The 23,505-nt window shown below is 48.1% G+C and overlaps 1 protein-coding gene across 1 annotated transcript in view; it reads right to left on the bottom strand.

Annotated features, from left to right (window-relative positions):
• The window catches only part of PAPPA2 (pappalysin 2), a 190,148-nt gene that overhangs the window by 51,394 nt on the left and 115,249 nt on the right, over positions 1-23,505 (bottom strand). Inside the window, exons 14-17 of the mRNA XM_050962976.1 lie at positions 16,983-17,151; positions 11,734-11,911; positions 9,725-9,938; positions 579-747 (exon numbers count right to left, since the gene is read on the bottom strand). Of these exons, the coding sequence (XP_050818933.1) occupies positions 579-747; positions 9,725-9,938; positions 11,734-11,911; positions 16,983-17,151 (730 nt within the window). The remainder of the gene's footprint in view (positions 1-578; positions 748-9,724; positions 9,939-11,733; positions 11,912-16,982; positions 17,152-23,505) is intronic.

Genomic DNA, 23,505 nt, shown 5'->3' with positions numbered 1-23,505 from the left:
GGAAATCCAGGCCAGGTTCTGCTCTAATTCCCAGGAATTGTCTTGATGTCCATTCAAGCCAAGCACAGAAATCCAAACTTCATTTCAGCAAAGCCCTTAAGCATGTACTTAACTTTAAGCACATGCTTAAGTCCCTTTCAAACTTCAGTACTTGGCTGAATCAGGGCCTGTTTCAGGTTTTCCTTTATTTTGGCCCCAGTTACCCACTAAACACACATACTTAACTTTAACACACAAGTTGCACATGGCTAAGTGTTCACATGATTGAGGGGCTAGTTTCTACTGAACTGACAGAGAGAAAAATTCCTCTATCCACCTGCAAGACTCCAGTGCAAATGTCTCTGGCAGGCTCCCAAGGAAATCCCACCCTAGATGCTGATTGCACCAAGTATACCATGGATTTGTAGTTCAGCAAATAAATTAAGAACTAGGGCATGGAATAGCCTTTGCAATGCATCTCGTTAGCCAGCCACACTGCTTTCAGGCCAGCTCAAAGCCATACCCAAACAAGATTGCCAGGGTGTCCTCCAGCTGGCTTGCTGTGCTCTTGCATTCCCCCTTAAAGAAGTCATTCTTACCCTTTTGCTCTGCGGGTTGCAGCTGAGCATGCATTGGGTGTCCAGCTCAAAGCCATGGGTGCAGTTGTACATCCCCTCAAACACAGGAGGGGGCGGCTCACACAGTACTGGGACGCAGCTGCCTTCCTCCCAGACTCCACTTTCCAGGCAGTGGATCTTCAATAACTTTCTGGGGAACACACGCACAAGACAGTTACTGTACCATACACCCAAAGAGCAATCCCAAAGCCGCCAACGCTCACTTATGAAAGGGGGCGCTGTTAGTTCCGTGGCTTCAGCTTACATCTTTTCCCCTGGAGTACAGGAAGTTCACATTAAGCTCCTGGCTGGAACTGTGTTCAAATCCACATCATCTGATGATCAAGTGCAGTGGGGGTCAGGAGAAGGGGAAGGGAGGGGAGTGGAGAAGAGAGCAACAATACCTCCTGCAAGCAAATTTGAGTGGATGTTTGGAAGCTTTTATTAGGATTGCAAATAATAATCAATATTGAATAACACATGGTTCTGCACATACAGCTGCCTTCGTCTGAACATAGAATCAGAGAAACGACATTAAGGCCTCCATTCAGCAAAGCACTGAAACCTCTGCTTGAGCCCCAGGGTTTAAGCACACGCTGAAAGTTAAGCACATGCTTAGGTGATTTGCTGGATCGGGCGCTGACTCATTTAGGCCCCACTTCAGCACCACACCTAATCACACGCTTAAAGCCATCCCAGTTCAGAAAAACTCTTCCCTCTCAGCATGCACTGAACTCGCCTTGATTTCAGCATGAGTTTGCTGTGTTGCTCAGGCAGAGCCTTAATTATCCAGGCCTTTCCCTATGTAGCACTGCTTCCTACAGCACATTGCCCAGTGCTTTGCCCAGTACAGGTTTAAATGTCCAAAGCCTTGGTGCTTCCTTCACTTAAATTGAGAGATTAGGCCAGTCTAACAGATATCACTATCAGGAAAGTTTTCCTTCTCTAGTTGAATTTTTCCATTCCTCAGTTTCATCCCCTTGTCCCCTCCCAGCTATTTCCCCTTGCGCCACCCTAAAAATTCTTCTCCCTTCATGCTGCTCAAACCCTTCTGATATGTGCACTCCATCTCTGTGCCCTATCCCATAGCCAAGCGATATATACTTAGCTCATTCAAATGTACCTCATCAGTAAATCCCTCTGGCCTCTTTATCATTTTTGTGGCTCTCCTCTGTACTCCATCCAATTTGTAAATATCTTTCTGGTATCGGAATTGCCATACCAGAACAGACCCATATCAGCTTGTATTGCTAAAACAATATAACATTTAAATCCTTGCCAAAAAAATAATGAAAAAGAAAAATGTACAGAACAACACTCCATTTACTCAAGTATTCTACTGCTGGCAACCATCTACATACCACATAGTTCACAAGAAGGCATAAAAACCCCACGATGCACTGGGACAACTGAGCAGTACTCATATCATGGGGGAGAAAAGTCTTTTTGACTCCAGCCACGAATGAGTTTACACCCCTTGATGCATTAGGATTTGTAGCTCTGGTGAGTTTTACCCTTGCTAATATAATTGCAGACAGGATCCTTATTAAATTCAATGTTTAATTATTCTTGCCTGACTCTGCTCTGGAATCTTTTGACCACTTGTAAGTTTCCCAGATTTTTTACTAGTCATGCTCCTTTACTGTTGGACTTTTCTACAAGTTTAATGATGATTTTCGTTGTCCAGGACTGATCCCTCACTTTTTCCTTCTCCATCCCTCACCTCCAGCAGACACAGTCCTAAGAGGCAGCAGCTCAAAGTTTCTAGGACACAATAGGCAGCTAGCCAGATAGTTTTAATTTCCTTGCACATCTTTGAGTGTGATTATAGGATCTGAAAAGCAGGGCAGCCATTGTGTGTGGCAGAAATAGAGGCAGGAGAATCAGCACCTTACAATCCAGCTCAAATAAGGGGCAGCGCATAGCTGCTTTCCATCAGTTGCGGTGCAAGGACTAAATTGTGCCTTTGAGGCCTTGTCTACACAAGGAAGTTTTACTGGCAAAAGTCTTGCCACTGATATAGCTATTTCAGCAGGTTGCATTCCTATTTGGCTGCCCTCACCAGCACAGTGTGTCCTCACAGCATCAGGCTGCACTGGCAAAAAGGTGATGCTAGGCTTTGTATCAGCAAAAGAGCTACAGGAGAGTCAGTCTGGCCCATTCTGTACGCCTCCTGCATAATGCTCCATGTAGCATGACCTTACAGCTACAATTTAGCCCTGTTTTTCTACAATAGCATTTCAGCAAGTGGCAGTGTCTCATAGGGGAGCTAAAGTTGGTTGTAGCATAAATAAATCCTGTGAGAAAGGCTATGAAGGGGCTTCATAAACCGGTTCTCAATCATTCAGCAACGTCCTTTAAACAAGAAACATCCCTTTGGGCTTGGACAGCGATGTGCATACACTCACTAGACAAACACCTGGGAATAACTGATCCAGCTATTATATGTCACTGTTGCTCTTCAAAAATGCATCCAGGGGCCCTTCAGCAGAAGCAAGGTAACTCCATAAGAAAAGAGCCAGAGGTCTTGTCAATATAATGAATTGTTGCTCAGCAACCCAAGGTGTGACTCTGCAGTGCTGCAGTCACACTCTGGCTTATGGTACAGTAACTCGCCACGTACATAAACCCTTAGTATCGAAAGAGCTGGGAGCCTGCAACATGCCTAAGGAATGTGGGATTTGCACAGGTGTCCTGTGTGGTGAGTGAGATCTTTACTCATCACTCGCCTTCTCGCTTTGATGTGGTGCTAGAATTAACATACTGGGGCTTCCAGCTGCCTGCCAGTCTGCCCAAGCCACACAGGGAAAAATTACGCTTTGTCAGACAGAACCGGGAGGGGGAATGGAGCTGGTTGCAAATACTGCAGCTCTCTGCCCGCTGGATCTGAACTACATCTGCCATAGATTACTAAAGCAGGGGCTTATCGGGAGCATGCTGACTTTCCTCATTAGCAGTGGAATATTCCAGGGATAGAAAAGAGTTTGGCACCGGATACACCTCCCCTCTCACCCACTGCCAATGTGAAAAAGGTACATCCTACGAATCCTAAACAATAACTCATATCTTCAGGGACCCACTCAAGGCAAATCTCCCATTTCAGGCTACTTCCCAATAGGGTTGTCCTTCCCTGACCCCAAGGTAGAAGGTGGCAGCGATACCAGTGCTGATACTGCTGACCCAGGAATGCTAAGCAGCCTGTTACCAGAAAGGTGCTGGGAGGGAGCGGTGGGAGGAAAGACTTCTTAAACCTGTAGCCCTAAACTTCGCTGTGCAAGAAAAACACCTTGATTCCTTCTGATCTCGGAGAGCGACATTTACTTAGGATTAGCAGGGGAACCGGGAGCCCAAGGAAAATAAAATAAAAAATCAAGTGTTTCAAGCAAATGTTTAATGGGCAGAAGGTGAAGGCAGCAGGGAAGACTTATGAGGCCTGCAGGAGCTGTGTTTGATGTGAAAGGCATGAATGTCGGTCTCTAAAGCTCCACGAACCATGCAGCAGGGAGTTTGGCTAGCGCCCAGATGTGTATTAGAGTGGCCAGGACTTGGAGCAGAGGATCCACTGCACTGAGGCCAAGGGGGACTGCCGTAAATCAGCCGAAAGCTCACATTATCTGCCAATGGCAGGAGATTCAAAGATTTCAAGTCTAAAAAGAGAGGGGGGGTTGCTTATTGGTAAACTAAAAGACAGAAAAGCTGGGTCACTGGATTTCTGCCTTTCTCCCCTTGTAACGGTAGAGGGACAAAAAATCCACAACCACCCAGCCCCAAGCTAATGGGGTGTAAATCTTTATTGGTGCTATTAGATATGTAAATACATGGGAATCTGTTTGTCAGCCTATGTTTTCTTTCCCCTGCTTTATGGCAGGACATTTGTATTTTGTCTGGGATGGGGAATCTATGGCTTAAGAGCTAAAGCCCATGCTCATACCCAGCTAATATAAGATGGCCCTGTGCCCAGTGCACTCGGATGGCTCCTGGACTAGTCTGTCCTTGTTTGCCCACTGTGGCCTTTCTGAAGTGCTTCCAGCCCCTATCCTGCTAACGCTTTCCATTTCATTTTCCCCACATCCACCTTTCTTCCCCTTTCATGGTCTACTTCAGTCCCCTGTAGTATTTGGACAACACAGGGAGCTGGACACATCAGATGTCCCACCTGAAGGGGTGCAGTTCATTACAGTCTGGTTTCCTGGGCCATCTCAGGGCTGTGTTGAATTTAGTCAAGGGGCAAGATGCAAATCATTCTTTGGCCAGTGCCTCAAATGCTGACCCACCCATCTGCTGCTCAGCTACTCTGACATCTTATATCTACCCTACTGGAGAGTGAGGGGATGGCTCCAGTGTCAGTGCCTGTGGCGGACGGAAGCAACAGAGACTGGAGACAGGCTGGGGCTGAAAGGAATGTAGGCTGAGGCTGTCTAAGGCACCTAGAGGATTTGGAAGTTCAGTTCCCATTAGTTTTATTCCTGAAGGCAGCTTTGCAAATCCCATTTCAAGTGAATAGACTTTCCTTCACGCTGTCCTTGAAATCAGCCAGTGGAGTGAATTCCTGTGCAGCAGAGGATACACTTATCACAGAAATCACACAGGATTCTGGCCCTTCCACTCCAAAAAACACAGGCCACCACCCCTTGAGCTATAGGAAAACCTCCACAGCTGGCAGAAACAGTAGGGCCATTATCCTCTCTTGGCCCAGTCACTGGGGTCAACATCGGACACTTACCCATGCCATTAATGGCAAGGCATTACTCTGGAAGCTATGGCTGGCACAGGATTGGGCTGTCCATCTCCTAAGTGGGACAGGCTGCCATGAGCATATAATCCTAGTGTGTCATGCTTTGCATTCACAGCTCATTCTCCTCCAGGACATTTACTCTCATCTACAAAATCCCAAATGGTTCCGGGCCCAGTTACCTGAGAACCCACCACTCCCATTCTGTCCTGTTATAGCGGCTGTTAAGATGGGCTGGGATGCCACTGCTGCTGGCTCCTGCGATAGAGCTCTCCTCTGCAGTGGCCTCCTGCCTGTGGACATGTTATTCTCTGAGCCTGATGGCCTTCACAGCACCGTGGCAGTGTTCTCTCTTTAGAGCAGGCTTTGGCAGTGAGGAGAAGGCCTCTTGAAGTGTTTGTTCGTTTAGGAATCGTCCTATCATTCCCCAAGCAACAGGAGACCTCAGGGCCTCATATTTAAGTACCAACATCGTTGAGGGGCCTGGATGGCCCAAAGAAACCATTTTCAAGGGTGACCCAACCAAATTATGAGGATTCCTAAGTAGGTCTCATCCAGATGGGACACAATGAGACCCATCTCCCACATCCAATCATCACAATCTCAAAAGATATTATCCCCCAGCCCAGCCCCTTCTGATTATCAGTCTTCATTTCAGTGCCCTCCAAGGAACCCCTTCTCCTCCCTGAAAAAGGCCTTCTCCACACGAAGGCCATTTCCTACAAATTTCCCCACTGTTGCTAATGCTGGTGGGCTAAACCACTGTCAGTACAAGCATGAGCACTAGCAATGACTCCCACAGCCACTGCTGTTTGTAACCCCTTGTCTGTCAGACTCGTCAGAGGGTGCAATTGGGGAGGCCTGTCTATGCAAGAACTCCCCATGTGGCTGACAGCTGGCCAGTTGCACCAGTGTTGCTGACAGCTGGAAATTGTTAGGTTTCCCTAGTGCAGACAAAAGCTCAAGATGCTTCTAACCTCCCCTGTCACAATCCTCAGTCACGTCATTCCAGAGCCCCTTGCAATTAAATGGTAGCAATCGTTGCATAGACCTTTAACTGTACGCTCACAATCTCCTAAGGGCAGCAAAGAATCCTGTGGCATCTTATAGACTAACAGACGTTTTGGAGCATGAGCTTTCGTAGGTGAATACCCACTTCATCAGATGCATGTAGTGGAAATGTCCAGGGGCAGGTATATATATGCAGGCAAGCTAGAGATAATGAGGTTAGTTCAATCAGGGAGGATGAGGCCCTGTTCTAGCAGTTGAGGTGTGAAAACCAAGGGAGGAGAAACTGGTTTTGTAATTGGCAAGCCATTCACAGTCTTTGTTTAATCCTGAGCTGATGGTGTCAAATTTGCAGATGAACTGAAGCTCAGCAGTTTCTCTTTGAAGTCTGGTCCTGAAGTTTTTTTGCTGCAGGATGGCCACCTTAAGGTCTGCTATAGTGTGGTCAGGGAGGTTGAAGAGTTCTCCTACAGGTTTTTGTATGTTGCCATTCCTAATATCTCCTAAGGGATGATAAACATCCCTTGTCAATAAACATCTCGAAGGGGTGTCTAACTACTTGGAGCAACTCTTGAATAGCCTTTTCTATCAGACAAAGAATTTCCTTGTACATCCTGCCCCTCCACCAAGGGAATGAGAAATGTCTTTAAATTAAGGTCATTGGAGCTCTCAGCTCTTCCTTATTAGAGCAGAAACCTACAAAAGTTGGGACGTCAGAATGAGCGTTGACAGCCCAGCCTAGATTCCCCATGTGCTGCATGTAGCAATCCAATCATTGTTACCTAACTGCATTCTACCTTTATGTAATCAGCCATGGCGGTGTTTGTTAGGGAATTAGAGGATATCGCAGCAGGAGATGAGGAGGCAGAATTTGTGTACATATTTAAAAACAAATCTTTGTGTAATTGCTTTCCCACTGGTAAAAATCAATTAAAACCAAACAAAGCAGGGGGAATTCCAGCCCAGCTGGACCGCCAGCCCCAGAATGTTCAATCTGAGGGAATGACTACGCAGCGAGAATCAGGTGAATGGCACTGGGGCTGAGGGATGGGGGGCAGCATCTCACACATCTGGCAATGTGCAAGGATACGGATAGCTTCTGAAGCCACTCATACAACATAGGTCTGAGAGTTTAACATGTGCACTAGTGATCTTGCATCTGCTTAGGAAGGACTGGGAAAAAAGGAGCAGAAAGAAGGAGGAAGGCTGGCCTTGTAGTTAAGATACTGAATTAGAGAGAAAATGTCTAACAAAAGCATCACTGCAGAAATATACCACCTAAAAAGCATCTATTTGCACAAGCTGAGCTGTGGAGGGAAGGTGGGTTCTCTCATCTTTTCACAGCACAGGGTTCCCCATAGCTAGAGCAACATGCTTTATTTTAAATGAATCACCATGGGAAAAAAAATAACTCCAGGCCTCACTAAGATCACTCGGGGTGCACCACTAGAACAGCAGAGAGTCCCCTTCAGGGTATTTCGCCCAAAGTCCTCCAGAGAGAAGGGGGCAGAGTTGGGGTGCAATGCACTGTGCTCATCTCCAGCCAGCAGAACTAACTAAACCTGTGGCTTCTCTGACTTGCGCTGGGGTTCAGCCCCTGGCTGCCCCAGGATTGGGGGATATGCTAAAGTAGCCAAAGGCCACCTTTAACCCCTCCCAGGTTTATATTTCATGGGAGGAAGGTTTGTGAACACCAACCAGTTTTGTGAACGCAAAGAGAGCTTGATAGATTTGCAAAAGCCTTCCACAGCCCATAGTCTGTCCAGGCGCAAGGAAGGGGAAGCCCCTTAACATCTGAGTTAGTGCATTTGCCAGATTTAACAGGCAGAGTGCATGGAAAAATAAAGTCTGCATAGTTTATATTGGGTATGTAAGTTACTGTGTCCCACTGATTCCAGATGCTTTATAAGTATAATTAACTAATCAGTAAACTCTTAAGTAAACATGTGTAAACCAAGATTTAATCACACATCAACAGTTGCTAATCCAGGAAATTACTCCCACTGAGCTCAACGGGCTTTGAATCAGGCCCTCACTGTATTTGTTAACGCAGATGTTAATAAGGGACCATCTTTTTCTTCTGGGTTTGTTCAGGGCCCAACACAAAGAAGTACTGGGCCAGGACTTGCTACAGCAATGCACACAAATAGTCAGAATACAACCCAGAAACTCACTCTAGTTTACACAATTTTAATTGCTGAGAAAGCCTTGATTTGCAATGCCGTCTCAGTCCCACGTGCCTATCGTCATGCATGACAATAATGACTGTACTTCTGTCTGGCCCCTCCCAGTGCCAGAAACCCTGACAGTCCTTGACAAAGGTGTGTGCAGTAATCACTTCATCGGTTATGGGGCAGGGGGGAAATGACAACCATTTCACAGTGCACAGCAGCACTGCCCCACAGCTCAGGAGAGCCAGGGAAGAAGAAAGCTGCATCCAGTTAAAACTGAAAGGGGAGATTAGATAATCAAAAGGTAATAACCTGATCTGGAATTGGGCCAAGCTCCTGGAAGTGCACAAACACTGGCTCAGAATCTCTAATAACCATAACCAGCCGGGCCTCAGTGTGTTTCCCCCCAAAAGACATTGCAGCACCCTCGGGAGGGTATTGGCTCAGTACAGAGATCAGTGCCCCTGTCTCACCAACACCATCTCCTGCAGAGGAGAAAGTGTTTTCCAACTGCAATGTAATTACCTGATTGAAATTTTGCCAGGACACTTGGGTTAACGTCTCTGTCCCCAAAGAAAATCACCACAAGCTCTTTCGTGCCCACGAGCAGTCAAGACCGAGGTTTTATCCCTCATTTCAAAGACAGCTACTCCAGCAGCACAGTGTGCTCATGGTAGAGCATCAGCTAATTCCAGTTTAAGGCCCTGATTTTGCAACACTCACACAGATGTTTAACTTTAAGCCAGTGTAGAGCCCCACTGAAGTCACTGACAGGGCTCACATGTTTATAGCTAAGCACTTGCCTAAGAAAGAAGAGAGACAAGCACCATCTGTGGAATCACCACTAGCACTTCTGGGAGAACCTTTGAGGTCTCTTGCTGAGTACAGAGCCAGTACAACTGTGCTTAGTCTGTAAGGCTGGATGGCAGGACTCCTATTCACGTGCGCATGCGAGCACAATGGAAATTTACAGCTTTTCCCCATCAGTTTCCCCACAAACAGGTAAACTTCATTTTTACACAGTGACGTGTGTGAACACTAGGAAAGGTCGATGAATTGTACACACACAGGCAACCAAGCTAATTTGCAAAGCCAGTGTGCAAACATCTCTCTGTCCCCAGTGGCTCTACTATGGTAAGCAGCAGTAGAAGAGATGAAGCTTAAAGGATTAAAGGAACATGGGAAAAGCTTCTGAGACAGACGAGCTTCGGACTTACTTTCTGGGTTTGCTCTCCATGCTCTCTGCCACGTGGTATCCAGGTTTACACTTATAGCGGCAGACAGAACCCACGTCATGGTTCCCTTGCAGGCACCGGGGCACCAGCAGCTTGGCATTGGCAACCACGTGAGGTGCATCACATTCCAGTTTGCAGTAAGCTTCTGGGAGTGACCAGAGCCCATCCTCCAGGCAGGTCAGCCATTGACTCAGTCCTGACTCCATGAGAGAGAAGCAGAGCATGCTCAGAACACAGGAGAATTCTAGCAGGACTCCCTGAAGCAGACACAACCCCTACGGGCATGGAAATCAGCAAGAGCTGCTCTTATACAGTCGGATGGCATTGCCAATGAAGTCAATGGAAAGAAACTCATTGACTTCACTTGACATTAGGTCAGGCCCTTACTGAAACTGACTGGTTGAGCACAGTAGGAAGTCATTGCAACAGCTCCTAGGGGAGGAGGGACACCTCTATAAAGGAATTTGACAAGCTCTTTAAACTTCCTTCACATCCTCCTTAAAACTCTCCTCTGCTGTGATGCCTGTGGAAAACTCAGCAATGGCTAGATAGCTAGTTTATCATGCCAGTCGCAATCACCTTGTTTCCTCATGTGTTCCCTGTCTGTTTGTTGTAGCTACCTGTTGTAACTTGTCTTAAACTGGCAGCTCTGTGGGACACAGGCCATCAATTTGTTACGGTGCCTCATGCAATGGAGCCATGATCCCTAACTGGGGCCCCTAAGTGCTATGCAATAAATACATCATCATCATCATCAACAACAATGATAATAATAATTTCTATCATTCTCCTTAGGGGCTGTGTCAGTGCTTAGCTGTCACCACAACTGGTACCTCAGAAACTCCAAAGATAAATGAATAGGAACAGTCAGACACGCGATAGGAAATGTAGCATCATCTTCCAAGACATTTTTACGCCCTCATATCTGGTTCCTGTACTGGACAAAATGGAGCCCACCCAGCCTGGAGAAGTGAGCAGAAGTCTGTTCTGGCTGGCATGGTATTCTCACAACTCTTAGCTAAGCTTAAGATGCTGCGCTGGTGGCCTCTCCGATCCATGCTGGTGTTCCCGGAGGGCCTGCGTCCCAAGGCTTCTCCTTACTTTGGATCTCCTGAAAGGTAGTGCCCAGGACTGATGCCACATAGATGATACAATCTATCTTTAGTATTTATTATTGTTCACGCTGGGATCTGCAGGCATGCTCACTGACAGGAAAATCAGATTCACTGACTGTGGTTTGTACCTTCGATAAAAAGAGGAACAATTTTCCTATATTTCAGCTATAAATGTCTCGCTAAATAGGACACCCATTAAAATGATTTATTGTAGATGATGCTAGAATGAATAAGCTAGTGGAAACTCACACAAAGCCCCAGTGCTTGGAACTGTCAGGACAATAACTCCCAAATCCCATCCATTTCTGTCCTGTAGAGACAGTAACAGCAGCTCTCTTTTCTTACCTTGGCTTCAAACCACAAATTAGGGATTGAGGGAGGTGGTGGGCAGGAAGAAACATATGGAGTCATAATGCCATAGACTGCAGTAGTGGCCTCTGTGGCTACAAAAGACCCTGTGCTTCCAGGAGTCTAGTGCTACATACATACACATGCCCCTCAGCCAATGTGCCATCCTTTGATTTCCCATCTGACTGTCCCTAGCAAAGCCCCCCCCCACCCCCCGCCGATCCCGATTTGGCCAGCTGCACTTCTGCTCTACTCCTGGCTTCCCAGATCTATGTAAAGGGACTAACAGAGGCTGCACAATCACGTGGGAGGGGACATTCCCATAGCTTGAAGTGGCACGCCACAAGTGGCCATGGGGATTGCCATTAGAACTGGGAGGGAAGGAGACAGATAAAGCACATCTTCCCAGGTGGCCTCAGAAGACTTAAAGCCTGCTTGGCTGGCACAGTCAGAACAACACTGATAGGGATGGAGAGGCAAAGCTCAGCTCTGAATGGAACAAGGATGGACACTTGTGGCATCCCGTACCTTGAAGCTTAGCAGGCTTGATGCAGGTGAAGGAGCAGCGCTCCAGGAACGTGGTCCCGGTGGGGCAGGAGAACTCAGCATAGTACACGTGTGACTGGTCAGGAACTCTGCAGTCCACGGGGTTGCAGGTCACGGATCTGTCCCACCTCCCGGAGTTGCATGACAGCAGAAACTCTTTCTAAGAAGAAAACATGCCTGCTTCTGATTTTTACGAATGAGTTGTAGTCTAAAGGTAGGTCTATGTGGCACAGATCTTATGGTGGCATGTAGCGTACATACACTGCATGCTCCCCCAGCATGGGTATCAAAAACAGTGTAGACAGTGAAGCACAGCTTCAGTGAGGAGAGTAAAGATAAGCCTGAACCGTATCAGTATGAACCCTACATGGTTCTACACACCCGTCTACACTGCCGGTTTTAGCAGTTTAATGTCCCTTTGCCTCCCTGCTTCAGGGAAAGATTCCAGCAGCTCCCCACAGCTGGAGCCTTTCACTGATGTGTGTGGCTACACATTGCAGCATGGACACAGCTTGCTTGTCACTGCAGTGTGTAGCGACCTGTACCCTACACACCACCACCAGTAGTGTGCAGCATAGACACAGCCTAGAAGTTACTACAGTGGCAAAAAGGCTGGACTGGGTTTCAAAGAATAGCAGTGTCCCTCCCTTCCTTCCTCCACTGGGACACCATGCTCAAACCGTCCCTTGTCCTGCACAAGGCATGTGCTCATGTTGCCGTTTCTGGGAGCACAATGCATGTGTGGCCCCTTGCTGCACAGTGGGGCCTTTGTGGTAACGCAAAGGTCATCTACATTAGAGATGTTTGCAATCAGTTAGTAGTGTGGCAAACTTCGCAAAACACATGGTTAGCACACAGCTCCTAAGCCAGGCTGTAATATGTTAGAAAATGTGACTTGGTCTTTCCTACGCAGCAAAACAGAGCCCTATTTTAACCATATCGGAGGACAGCCATATTGTAAGTGGGTCTTCCAAGCTTATTTTTCTGTTCTATATAGACCCACAGACACCTGGGGATTTGGATTACTGGATAACCAGATAAATAAACATAGTTAAGACATTGCCTTTACACAACAGAAGAACCATCTGAGACTCTGGTTACTATCTATCAATTATATTATAACCCTGATCACGATCAGGTTCGAAATGTGGTACACCCATGTTGTGTGTGTAGTCAAAAATGTTACAACCTGGCTGCAAACTCACTGAACAGCTGCAAAACAAACAGGCCCTGACATATGTAGCCCAGTTCAGGGGCATGGTTAAATTGTGGCTCAGCATGTGCACAATGCAAGATGGAGTCACATTTTAAACAATGTTTTTTCTATAGTGTAGAAATTGCAATGCAATGTCTATCACTGTGATGGAGGACATTTGAAAATGCATTGCACCAGTTTTAAAGCCACCTATAATCCTTTGCCCCTTGCTGGATGGGATAGCAACTTGGATTTTCCCAGAATGCACTGAAATAAATCCAGTTGTGTGGCACATGGGTTACCATCTAAAAATGTGAGGATATGGCGAGCTGCATTAGCTATAACCATAACCCTGGCTACATGAAGCACAATTTCTTCTGCAGCATAGACGAGGCCTACATGGAGCAGCATAGGACAGTGACACTTACCTGCCTAGCAGCATGGGAAATCACAACAGAAGCATTCCCAAAGCATCACCGTCTCACCAAATGCTCATCCAACAATAGAGACCCCACAGGTACCACTGCCCTGTGATGAGTTAGACGAGCAGTGCTAGACTGCAAAACTCACCATTGGCCACCTGCAACATCCCATCTGCTGGATCACAGGGCTGCAGCCCAGCCCTGCCCATACACTTCCCATTTGACTGCCAAATGTTGAGAACTCCCACCAGGCAGATTTATGTTGTGTGGCTTCATTTTAGAGACAAAAAGAACATTTTGTTCCTCTTGAGAATGCACCAGTGTGTGTTATGGGACCTGCTGTCCAGTGATGCCTGCCTCGACCCACATAGGGATTAGCTGGAAGGCCACATGATTAATAAAATTTTAGGAGAGTTAGGGGCCAAGCAGCCCGTCTAGATTCATCCATCTGCCTGATTAATCTTCGTACTCTAATAGTTCTCTAAGTGCCCATCTAACTAGTACTGAAGGGAAACACATTCACAGTTGCATTGTCCCTTCCAGACATGAACTGCTTCTAGCCTCAGGAAAAAGTCTCCTAAACTCTCCTTATACTCACATCTAATCTTCACCTCACTTCACACTATGCTCTCTGGTCCGGCACTGGAGAGAGGCACCACCCTGACAGACTCAAGTCCAGCAGTCCATAATTATTGGTACCGCAAATGCAGTATGGATTGTGCCCAGCGCCCTGCCAAAGGGACTCTACCTCGACTTGCAAGGATCATTTCTAGGGCAGTTCAATGTCCAGGCCCTTCAGTCCTTGGTCTTCCAGCTAACAAGGGAGCTAGCAATAGTGGTGGCTTAAAACACAGATCCTTGCCTGCTTGGAACTAGGCCAAATTCATGTCACACAGACTAGTACCAGTGACCAACAGAGTAAGAAAGGCTCCACATCCTATTACCTAGCTCCTCATCCAGATTCCTTCAAACACCTCTCTCTTAACCTACTTTCTTCTGATCAAAACACGAACAATTACCTTACCCTTTAACAGTGACAACACTCTGGAGACACCTGTCATTCTAATCTCTCCCTCCAGAACTGTCATGGACTCATGTCATCTGTTCCTCTGGTATGCCACCCAGAATACTCTCTGGGACTTCGCGCATTGCCACAACCATCACCACCACGTGGTGTTCAGTTTCCTGCTGGATAATATGCTTGTCTAACAGACTGAATTTGCAAATGCGGTATGTGGCAATTTCATTCATCAGGACTGGCCCTCTGGGGTGCAGAGAGCAGCATATTGCGATACAAGGGGTTGGCTGCTCATCAGCCGCTTCTGTGCTAGTGCTACTGGGAAAGCTGGAGGGTGTGGCATAGGACTGACCCACAGGTTGCTGGATAAATTCAGAAATGAGTTGAGGCATGGGCAAGAGAGAGTTTAGCTGGGCTGAATTCATCTCTGATGTACTTCCACTGACTTTAATGGAGTTCCATCAGAGATGACCTTGAGTCTGAGGGCTTGTCTACATGGGGACATCCAGGAAAATTAATCTGAATTAAGGAAAAGTGTGAATTTGAAGTGGATTATTTAAACTTCACTAAACCCCTGTGCAGACACTGTCAATCAGAATTAAAGTGACCTTAATTTGGTTTAATTCACTTTGAAGACTGAGGAGCCTTTAATTCTGAATTTTGGTGTTCACACAGGGATTTCATGTGATTGAACTAATCCACTTCAAATTCACACCTGTTAATCTGAATTAACTTCCCTGGATGTCCCTGTGCAGACAAACCCTAAGAGAGAGCATGGAGGTATAACTTGCTGGGTAAGGGGATTGCTAGAGGGAAAGCAGCTAATAGGGAAGGCAGAGGAAGGTGTACATTCAGGTAGCTCCCCTAACACACTGCTTTTAATGTACAACTTTGTGTATCCCTTTTCCAACCCCTCATTGTGCAAATGACACCAATTTAGATATGCTTTCCCTCTGGAAGACTCCCTTATGCCCCCTTACTGATGTCAGATTTGCACACTGTGATGAAGCGGGGAATTTTCATGATATTTTGTATGACTATTGTGTGTGCCTCAGTTTCTCCTAGTGCTGCATATTTAACAAGGAGGTAGGGAAAGGGTGTTTGCTCTTTGCAGAGACACAGAGATCCAAATATGACTAGCACAACTTGCAGCAGGAAAGGCAGACCACAGGGGAGCAGCCGGGTAACCGTGGCTGCCTTCTTCCCTTCTGGTTCACCTCAGCCCCACACCCACGAAAGAGACTACTACCAGGGGAGAAGTGGATGAAGGAGGCACCTCTCTTCTGCATTCCGGAAGAAATCAAATTGAGGAGTGATCCTGTACCCATGACAGATGTGCTCCCTTAATGAAAGTGTTCCTGTTTTTGGAACCCAGAAGAGAGAGTCCCAGGAAAACTTCTCTCCTCACCATCCCCAGGCAAGGCCGGTGCTACCATTTAGGCGAACTAGGTGGTTGCCTAGGGCGCCAAAAAGCAGTACCCCCCCCCAAAATTTTAAAGCCATTTCAGCGGCCACTGTGCTGGGAGGGAGAGGGAATCTGAGCCACCGCCAGCAGCCCAGAGGATCCCCTGGGTCAGCATGCCTCTGGCAGCCCGGAGGTTCCACCGTACAGTCGCTGCTTCGCTTCTCCTGCCTCCCAGGCTTGCTGCGCCAATCAGCTGTTTGGCACCGCAAGCCTGGGAGGAGAATTAGAGCAGGGGTGGTGTGCTCGGGGAGGACGCAGAGCAGAGGTGAGCTGGGGTGGGGAAGTACCGCATGGCTTCCGGGCCAGGGGGTGGGGAGCTGCCGCGGGGTGCCTCAGGGCAGGGGGAGGGGGAGCTGCCACAGGGCTCCTCACCTCTGCTCTGGGTCCTCCCCAATGCGCTGCCCCCGCTCTAATTCTCCTGCCACCCAGGCTTGCGGCGCCAATCAGCTGTTTGCCACCGAAAACCTGGGACGAGAATTAGAGTGGGGGCAGCGTGCTCGGGGAGGACGCAGAGCAGAGGTGAGCTGGGATGGGGAGATACCGCACGGCTCCCTGGGCCAGGAGGTGGGGAGCTGCTGCGGAGGGAGTGCCTCAAGGCGCGGGGGAGGAGCTGCCGCAGGGGGAGGCTGCCGCGGGAGGGAGGCATCTCAGGGTGGAGGGGGGGCGGGGAGCTGCTACAGGGCTGGGGGGGCACAAGGTGGAAGTTTCACCTAGGGCATGAAACTTCCTTGCACCGGCCCTGTCCCCAGGAGTATCTTTATACCCTGGGGGATCTCTCTTCACTTCACAATGACATCCTTCAGTTTGGCTTGACTGGGAGCCCTGCTGCCAAACAGGCCCCAGACTGACTGAGCAGTAGGTGGCACAGGTCAGGACTGAGGTGCATTAGCAGGGCTGAGAGGGCCCCAAGTCTGGAACAGCAGTGTGCCACGGATTGGGACTGAAGGGCACAGGTCTTGCTGAGGGTGGTGGTCCTGCACTGGAATAAAGCAAAGAGCGCTGTGGGTCAGGACTGAGGTGCATTGGCAGAGCTGGGGATGCTCCCAGGCAAGCTGGAGGGAGCTGGGTAGCAGCCTGTCTCAGCTAGCAGTCACTCAGTCAGGTTGCATGGTTATTTCCACCAGAACTCACCTCCCTGGGGCTCAGACCCTTCCCGTTGCTGGTCTGGAGGACAAATCCCTTCTCACATACAACAGTGCATTTCATGTGTCCCGGGCCACCGGACGTGCAGTTCACAAAGGCATGGTCGAGCTGCAGTGGCATGCAGCTGCCCTGCTCCCCACAGGTCCAGTGGGCACAGCTGTAGAGGAGACAAAGGTGGGAGAAGAGAATCAAAAGGCAGCTCCCCATGGCGGGGAACCAGCACTTCTGCAGCAGGAGGAGCTCCTTCCTTGCGGCATCAAAAGGGAATGCCCTGTGTGCCAGTACCCGGCTTGGGATGGGTCAGTGCAGTCTGTGTCCAGGGCTCCAACGTCCAGCCCAGGATGGGTCAATACAGACAACACCGTGGTTGGATCTGGGGTTCTCTCAGATTGGCAGGCTGTAAAGCTCAGCTCATTCTACACCGGCCCCTTTGGTTTCCTAAGGGAGACGCTGGATGGCAGATGGTTAACACATGGAGTTTCTCTGCAGTCTAGTCCTCTATTAATTGATCTGCAGAGATGGCAGCACCAATGGAAGGATGGCGTGAGGGGGCTCAAACCACTCCATATCCAACAACTTCTTATTTAGGCATGCACTCATGAAGGTTTGCTCTGGGGAGAAGAGATGTGTTCTTGTGCCAGGAGTTACTGGATCCCAGCATATCCCCCACTCCCCCGGCTCTGCCTTAGTTTAATCTCCACCTGCTCCCAGCACACAAACTCCCACACATTTACAGTTAAGGCCCCGGTCCTACGCTTGGGCGAGAGGCAGTGCTGTCTAGTAGAGAGAGCAGTACAGTGGCAGCCAGGGAACCTAAGTTCTGTTCCCAGCTCTTTCACTGAGCTGCCATGTGCATGACCCTGGACTCCTCACTTCACCCCTCCGTGCTTCTGTTTCTCCTCTCAGCCTTCATCTATCTGACCTATTTGGGTTGTAAGCATTCTGAGACATGGACTGCCTCTCGCTACGGGTATGTGCAGCACCTGGCGCAATGGGGCCCTGATCTCAGTTTTAGCCGCTAGGTGCAGTGTGAATCAGACCCTTGAAACTCTGGGGAACAGCATTTTAGTTAATGAGACTGTGCAGGCACCAGAATCAGCCCATGTGAATCCAATCACAGGATCAGGGCCCAAGCGGGCATGTTTTTCAAAGCCACATTTCCAGGACATTATCGAGCTGTACAAACACATAAAAAGAGACAGTCTAGCAAGAGCAGGCTTTGAGTGCAAAAGGTAAAAATGGCAAAAAAAACCCAACAACCACACGACAATTTTAAAAGACCGAAGGTTCCTTTTGCAGGCAAAGGGATTTTTCCGATATTCCCCTCCCCCGAGACTGTCCCTTTAAGAAATGCTGGACCAGATCCTCAGGCGTTGTCAATCAGTGTAGCTCCACTGACTTCAGTGCTGAATTTATGCTACTTGAGGATTCGCACCATTTTTTCCCATCAGCTGTTCATTAGAAAATAATAACTAAGGGCACATCCGGAGATGCGCTGAGCAATTTGCACTTACATGGGAGCTGCAGGTGCTCAGCATCTCACAGGCTCAGGACATAAAACAATGCTGCTTGGGGATCTGCTTCCCACATCTCTGCATCCCTGGAAACTCAGAAAAGCTGTGACAGCTGAGTAGAGATGTACAAACAAGGGGCTTTATGGGGACCCTATGGATTTTAAGGAGCCCCAACCCTGCCTGAAAGAATCCCAGGACAACGCACAGCCACAAGTGGAGCAGTGCGTTGCTCCATGTAACACAGCCCCCACACAAGGGATCTCCCCAGACGTTTGGGTTTACTTTACAAATCTGTAAGTTGATGCAAGCCTGTATCTCTAAGTCATGTGTTAATGGTCATCAGATGGAAATGGGGGCAGGGACTAGGCTACCAAGCAAATCCCAGGGGAAATGGCTCATCATTTAGCTACACATGTTAAAACAGTACAGTGCTCATCTGTGCTCACACCAGGGGCGTCTCCAGGCCCCAGCACGCCAAGCGCATGCTTGGGGCAGAAGCCGCGGGGGGTGCTCTGCCAGTTGCCGCGAGGGCGCAGGCAGGCTGCCTTCGGAGGCTTGCCTGCGGAGGGTCCGCTGGTCCTGCGGGACTGGCGGACCCTCCGCAGGCAAGCCGCCGAAGGCAGCTGCCTGCTATGCTTAGGGCGGCAAAATGCCTAGAGCCGCCCCTGACTCACACACAGTCTCCCACGTACTCTTACACCTCCCGCTGAGGGACACAGTGCTCATCTGCACTCACAGGCAGCCTCATGCACTGACAACTACACACAGTCTCTGTCACACACACGCTGTCACTCCTATCTCAGAGCGAGCGATACCTGCATCGGGGGAGGGAGATCTGTGTTTTGTATACACTATGACAACTCTTGTATAGCTTGTCATGCTATTAAAGGCTTGTGAACTGAATTAAAACATTCAATCACTTTCAGACACACAAACATATAGGGGTCTCTCGAGTCCCAGGCTATCCCGTAACCATTCGAGCAGCCTTCCTCCCCTAGGGTCACTCTTGTGTGCAGGCACAACCCCAAAAAACCCCTTATGGAGACCTGAACAAACCCAATACACATGTAGCCAGCTCCTGCAAAGTCTGTGTCAGCAAAGCACTGAGCTGAGGGGTTTGTGTACTGGACACTTATCCACTGCAGCTAAATACATCCTGGACTGAACAGTGTGTGGAAGCTCAGGCCAGGTCTACACTTACAACTCAAGTCAACATAGCTATGGGGCTCAGGGCTCAAAACCCGTTGAGTACTGGAGCTACGCCGACCTAACTCCTGGCATAGGCACAGTTAGGTTGGTGGAAGAATGCTTCTGTCATCCTAGCTGCCATCACATACGGAGGTGGTGTTCCTACAGTGATAGGAAAACCCCTTCTGTAGCTATAGTCTGTGTCCACACTATGGGGTTACAGCGACACAGCTCTGGAGGCATGGCTATGCCACTACAATGTCTGTAGCGTAGACATGACCTCAGACACTCTCCCTCATTCCTCTCAGACCATCTTCCCCACTCCCTCATTCCTCACAGACCATCTTCCCCACTCCTTCTGTCCCTCTTCTCTCCCCACACGGCCATCTCTGCTTTGACTGCAGGGTCGGCAAGGAAACTGTCAAGTGGGGGTGTTAAAAAAGGAAATGTGCTAAAAAACTGAATATGGAGTAACTATGGATCAAGGATTTGGGCTTTACCTACTCTCGACAGGAGTTGTCCTTGCTACCCATTAGCACCATCATGCATGCAGCCAGGAATTTAGTCTACTTATTACAGTATAAGACGAGTAGGAGGAAGGATGGCTTGTGATTAAGGCGCTGGCCTGGTGCTCAGGGTTCACTTCTGGCTCTACCATAGACTCCCTCCCAAGTTGTGCTCTCTCTGTGTCTCATTTCCTTAATCTTTCCCCCTTTCACACACACATCCTGTCTTCTCTATTTTGATTCTAAGCTACTCAGGGCAGAGACCATCTCTCACTGAGTGTGTGGACAGCACCCAGCACAACGGGGTCTTGGTCTGTCAGCTGGAGTCTCAAAGTGCTACTCTATCACAAACAAAAATAATCACACTGCATTCTGTACAAAAGATATTCAGAGTTATCAGGGAGAGCGTGGGGCAGCTTTCAAAGTGTGATTTGCCATCACGCTGCTCCCTGTTTGCGGAGAGGGCTCACTTCCCCAGCCAAGGAAACGCAGCCACTGCTTGGATAAAACATGGCTACTCTGTCACTGACCACAGCAATACTGTGCAACAATCGCGTAAATGAAGAAGGAATGCTGGAGCCATTTAAAATTGCAGAGGGAAATTAAATACGCAGAATGTAATTACCTGGAATGGAATTTGGCCAAGACATTAGGGTTTATGCTCCAACTTTTGCAAAAAAGTGCCAGGGGATATTTAGTGATTGCAAGTGCTCAAGACCTTGGCTTTATGGCTCCCCCAAAAAGAAGTACCTTCAAGAGGCACAGCATTCCTAAAGCTGCTCAGGGGGAAGAGTGCTACCTAGTGAATCAGCCACACAGCTTCCTGTAACAGCTGGAGTCCTCCCCTAGCCCCGAAGGTCTCCCATCCAAATCCCAAGACAGCTCAGCTTGTGAGAGCTCACAGGCTGCTAGCACCAGGTGTTACAGCTGCAGGAGCCATCTGTGTGGAAGGAACCCACTCAGCCACCATGGACAAATGGTTCCATTGAGTGAAGTCACCAAAAAATGCTGCGGACTTATGCGTAGAACGAACAGAACTCATTGCTGACTCCAGCCACGTCCCATTAGCCAAAGTTGCCATCGAAACCTGCGCGGAACAGCCCATTCAGGGTTGGAGGTGGATGGAGGAGGGGAAAATGGCAAGAGAAAGGACCACAAAAAAAAAAAGGCTGTTTTTCCTGCACAGACCTGTTTATGAAGTGAGAAATGGTTTCAGGGCAGCCACTGCAAATTCTTTCACTAGCTTATATTTCCATTTGCTTCCTTTTGAAAGAATTTGTTTTATGAGCACAGCGCTTGTCAGGTTATTAGCTTCCGAGTGCATCTGGTACCAATTGTCGACCTCCCTCTCCTCTCTCCCCATGTGGCTGTACTGCTCCATAACTGTGCCCCAATACCCAAGGGCACAGCCCTTCCACATCCCTGTGTTTACCTCCCACAGAATAATCTGAGCTCTTATTCAGTGTAACCTTCCCAGGTGTATGGGTGTGTGTGTGTGTGGGAGGGTGGGTCTTTTCTCTTGGGACATTTTCTTGTCTCCAGTCTCACACTAACAAGGAATGTGACAAGGGAATTTGCTTATTTTCTGCAAGCCACCCTAAGGACGCCACTTTTATTACTACTGATTATTTGCATTGGCGTAGCACCCTGGGGCTCTAGTATTGGACCAGGACCCTACTGTGCTAAACACTGTACAAATATAGAACAAAAAAGTGGTCCCTGCCCTGAGACGCTTACAGTCACTAGGAGTTTGTCCTGTTCTTACTTCTCTGGCACTTTATAAGGCCAGGTCCGTGCCACAAAGATCTTACAATCTACTATAGAAAGGCAGACAAAGACATCAAGCTGGAAGAGGAATATTGGGGTGACAAAACTAGGAAGCCTGCAATATTGATTTCTGTGCCACAGCACCATGATGTCTGCTGCACACCTATGTTGTGATGCAACTTCGTAAGCTCATGAGCCAGCGACGCAGTGTCAGCATGCTGCGCTGCAATGATGCTGTGGAGCCATTTGGAGACCATTTAATATGCTGCTTGCCAGTTCTGATACTGAACAGGGCTTTGTACTTGGGGATGGGGTGACAAGCGTAGGCTGTGGGATGAGAACTATACCAGCTACAATAGTGCTTAAAAATGGGTCAGTCAAAAGCTCTGCTGGCATAAACCTCAGAGGAGTTATATCAAGCGAGAGGACTTGGCTTGGTTGTCTCCAGAACGGTTTCAGTGATCATTGATCACAGAATTCCTTTTCAGGAGAATAGTACTCATAAAAAGAACATCATATACTGTGGCAGCCCTTAGGATCCCATTATGCTCGGTGCACTACAAACACGCAAAAGATGGTCTATGCTTACAGCTAGCTTAGAGGCTAGAATCTATAGCATATCATGGTTTGGCATGATTCTCAGGAACAAGTGTCTGTCCATAATGGCCCAGGGAATCTATACTCCTCTAGCAGTATCTGTGGGGACATGTCATAGACAGGACAGCTCTGACCTCGGCGTGAAATAGATCTTTCTTTCTCTTGTTGATTTTAACAGATGGATACAGCTTACCCCGTCAGCCCACTCTTGCAGTCCCATGACACTTAGATTTTTGGATGAGGATCGTGCAAGAAAAATCAAGTAGCCAATATTATTTTTTTCCTCCATGCAACATCTCAAAAAATACTGGTGTTTGTAACCCAGCCTCTTTGGCAGCCCAAACAAATGATTTGTTGTGACATTTTGGAAAATGGCCATTTTGGCAAACAACTATGTGATGCTTTGAACCATCCCCTGGGGCTTGAGGGCAAAACTCATCAACCAAACAAAATTTCAAATCTGGAAATATCTGAAACTGCTCAAAGAGGGCTCCAATAGCTGTGAAACTGTGCAGGTTTTTCAGAAAATTGGACCAATTTTGCAAGCAAAGCAAAATAAGAAAACCTCAAATTTCTGAAAACATGACAATTTGGATTTTATTGTGAATATTTCAAAGAGCCCAGAAAATACTGGTGGGCTTAACCAAACCAAACAGAACCTTCTAAGGCACCATAAATCATCCATAAATCTGCTGTAACATCTGCCCAGGCTGCAGTCTCGTTGGCTGCTATCAAAACAGCCTTAAAAATTAAGTCACACTTTTAACAAGTGAAAAGTATTATTAGAAGTGATTTCTATACTGCTGTCAACGTACACGGTGATGGACAATGGAAGCTCAAGGCTACTGAAGTCACAGGGAGTCTTGGAATTGACTTCAGAGGGCTTTGGATCAGGGCCATGCTGCCAATCAAATAAGAGATGCCTCCCCAAAGCAATCT

The sequence above is a fragment of the Gopherus flavomarginatus genome, chromosome 7, assembly GCF_025201925.1.
Source record: "Gopherus flavomarginatus isolate rGopFla2 chromosome 7, rGopFla2.mat.asm, whole genome shotgun sequence".
Taxonomy (NCBI): domain Eukaryota; kingdom Metazoa; phylum Chordata; order Testudines; family Testudinidae; genus Gopherus; species Gopherus flavomarginatus.
This window is presented reverse-complemented; position numbering and strand designations above follow the sequence as displayed.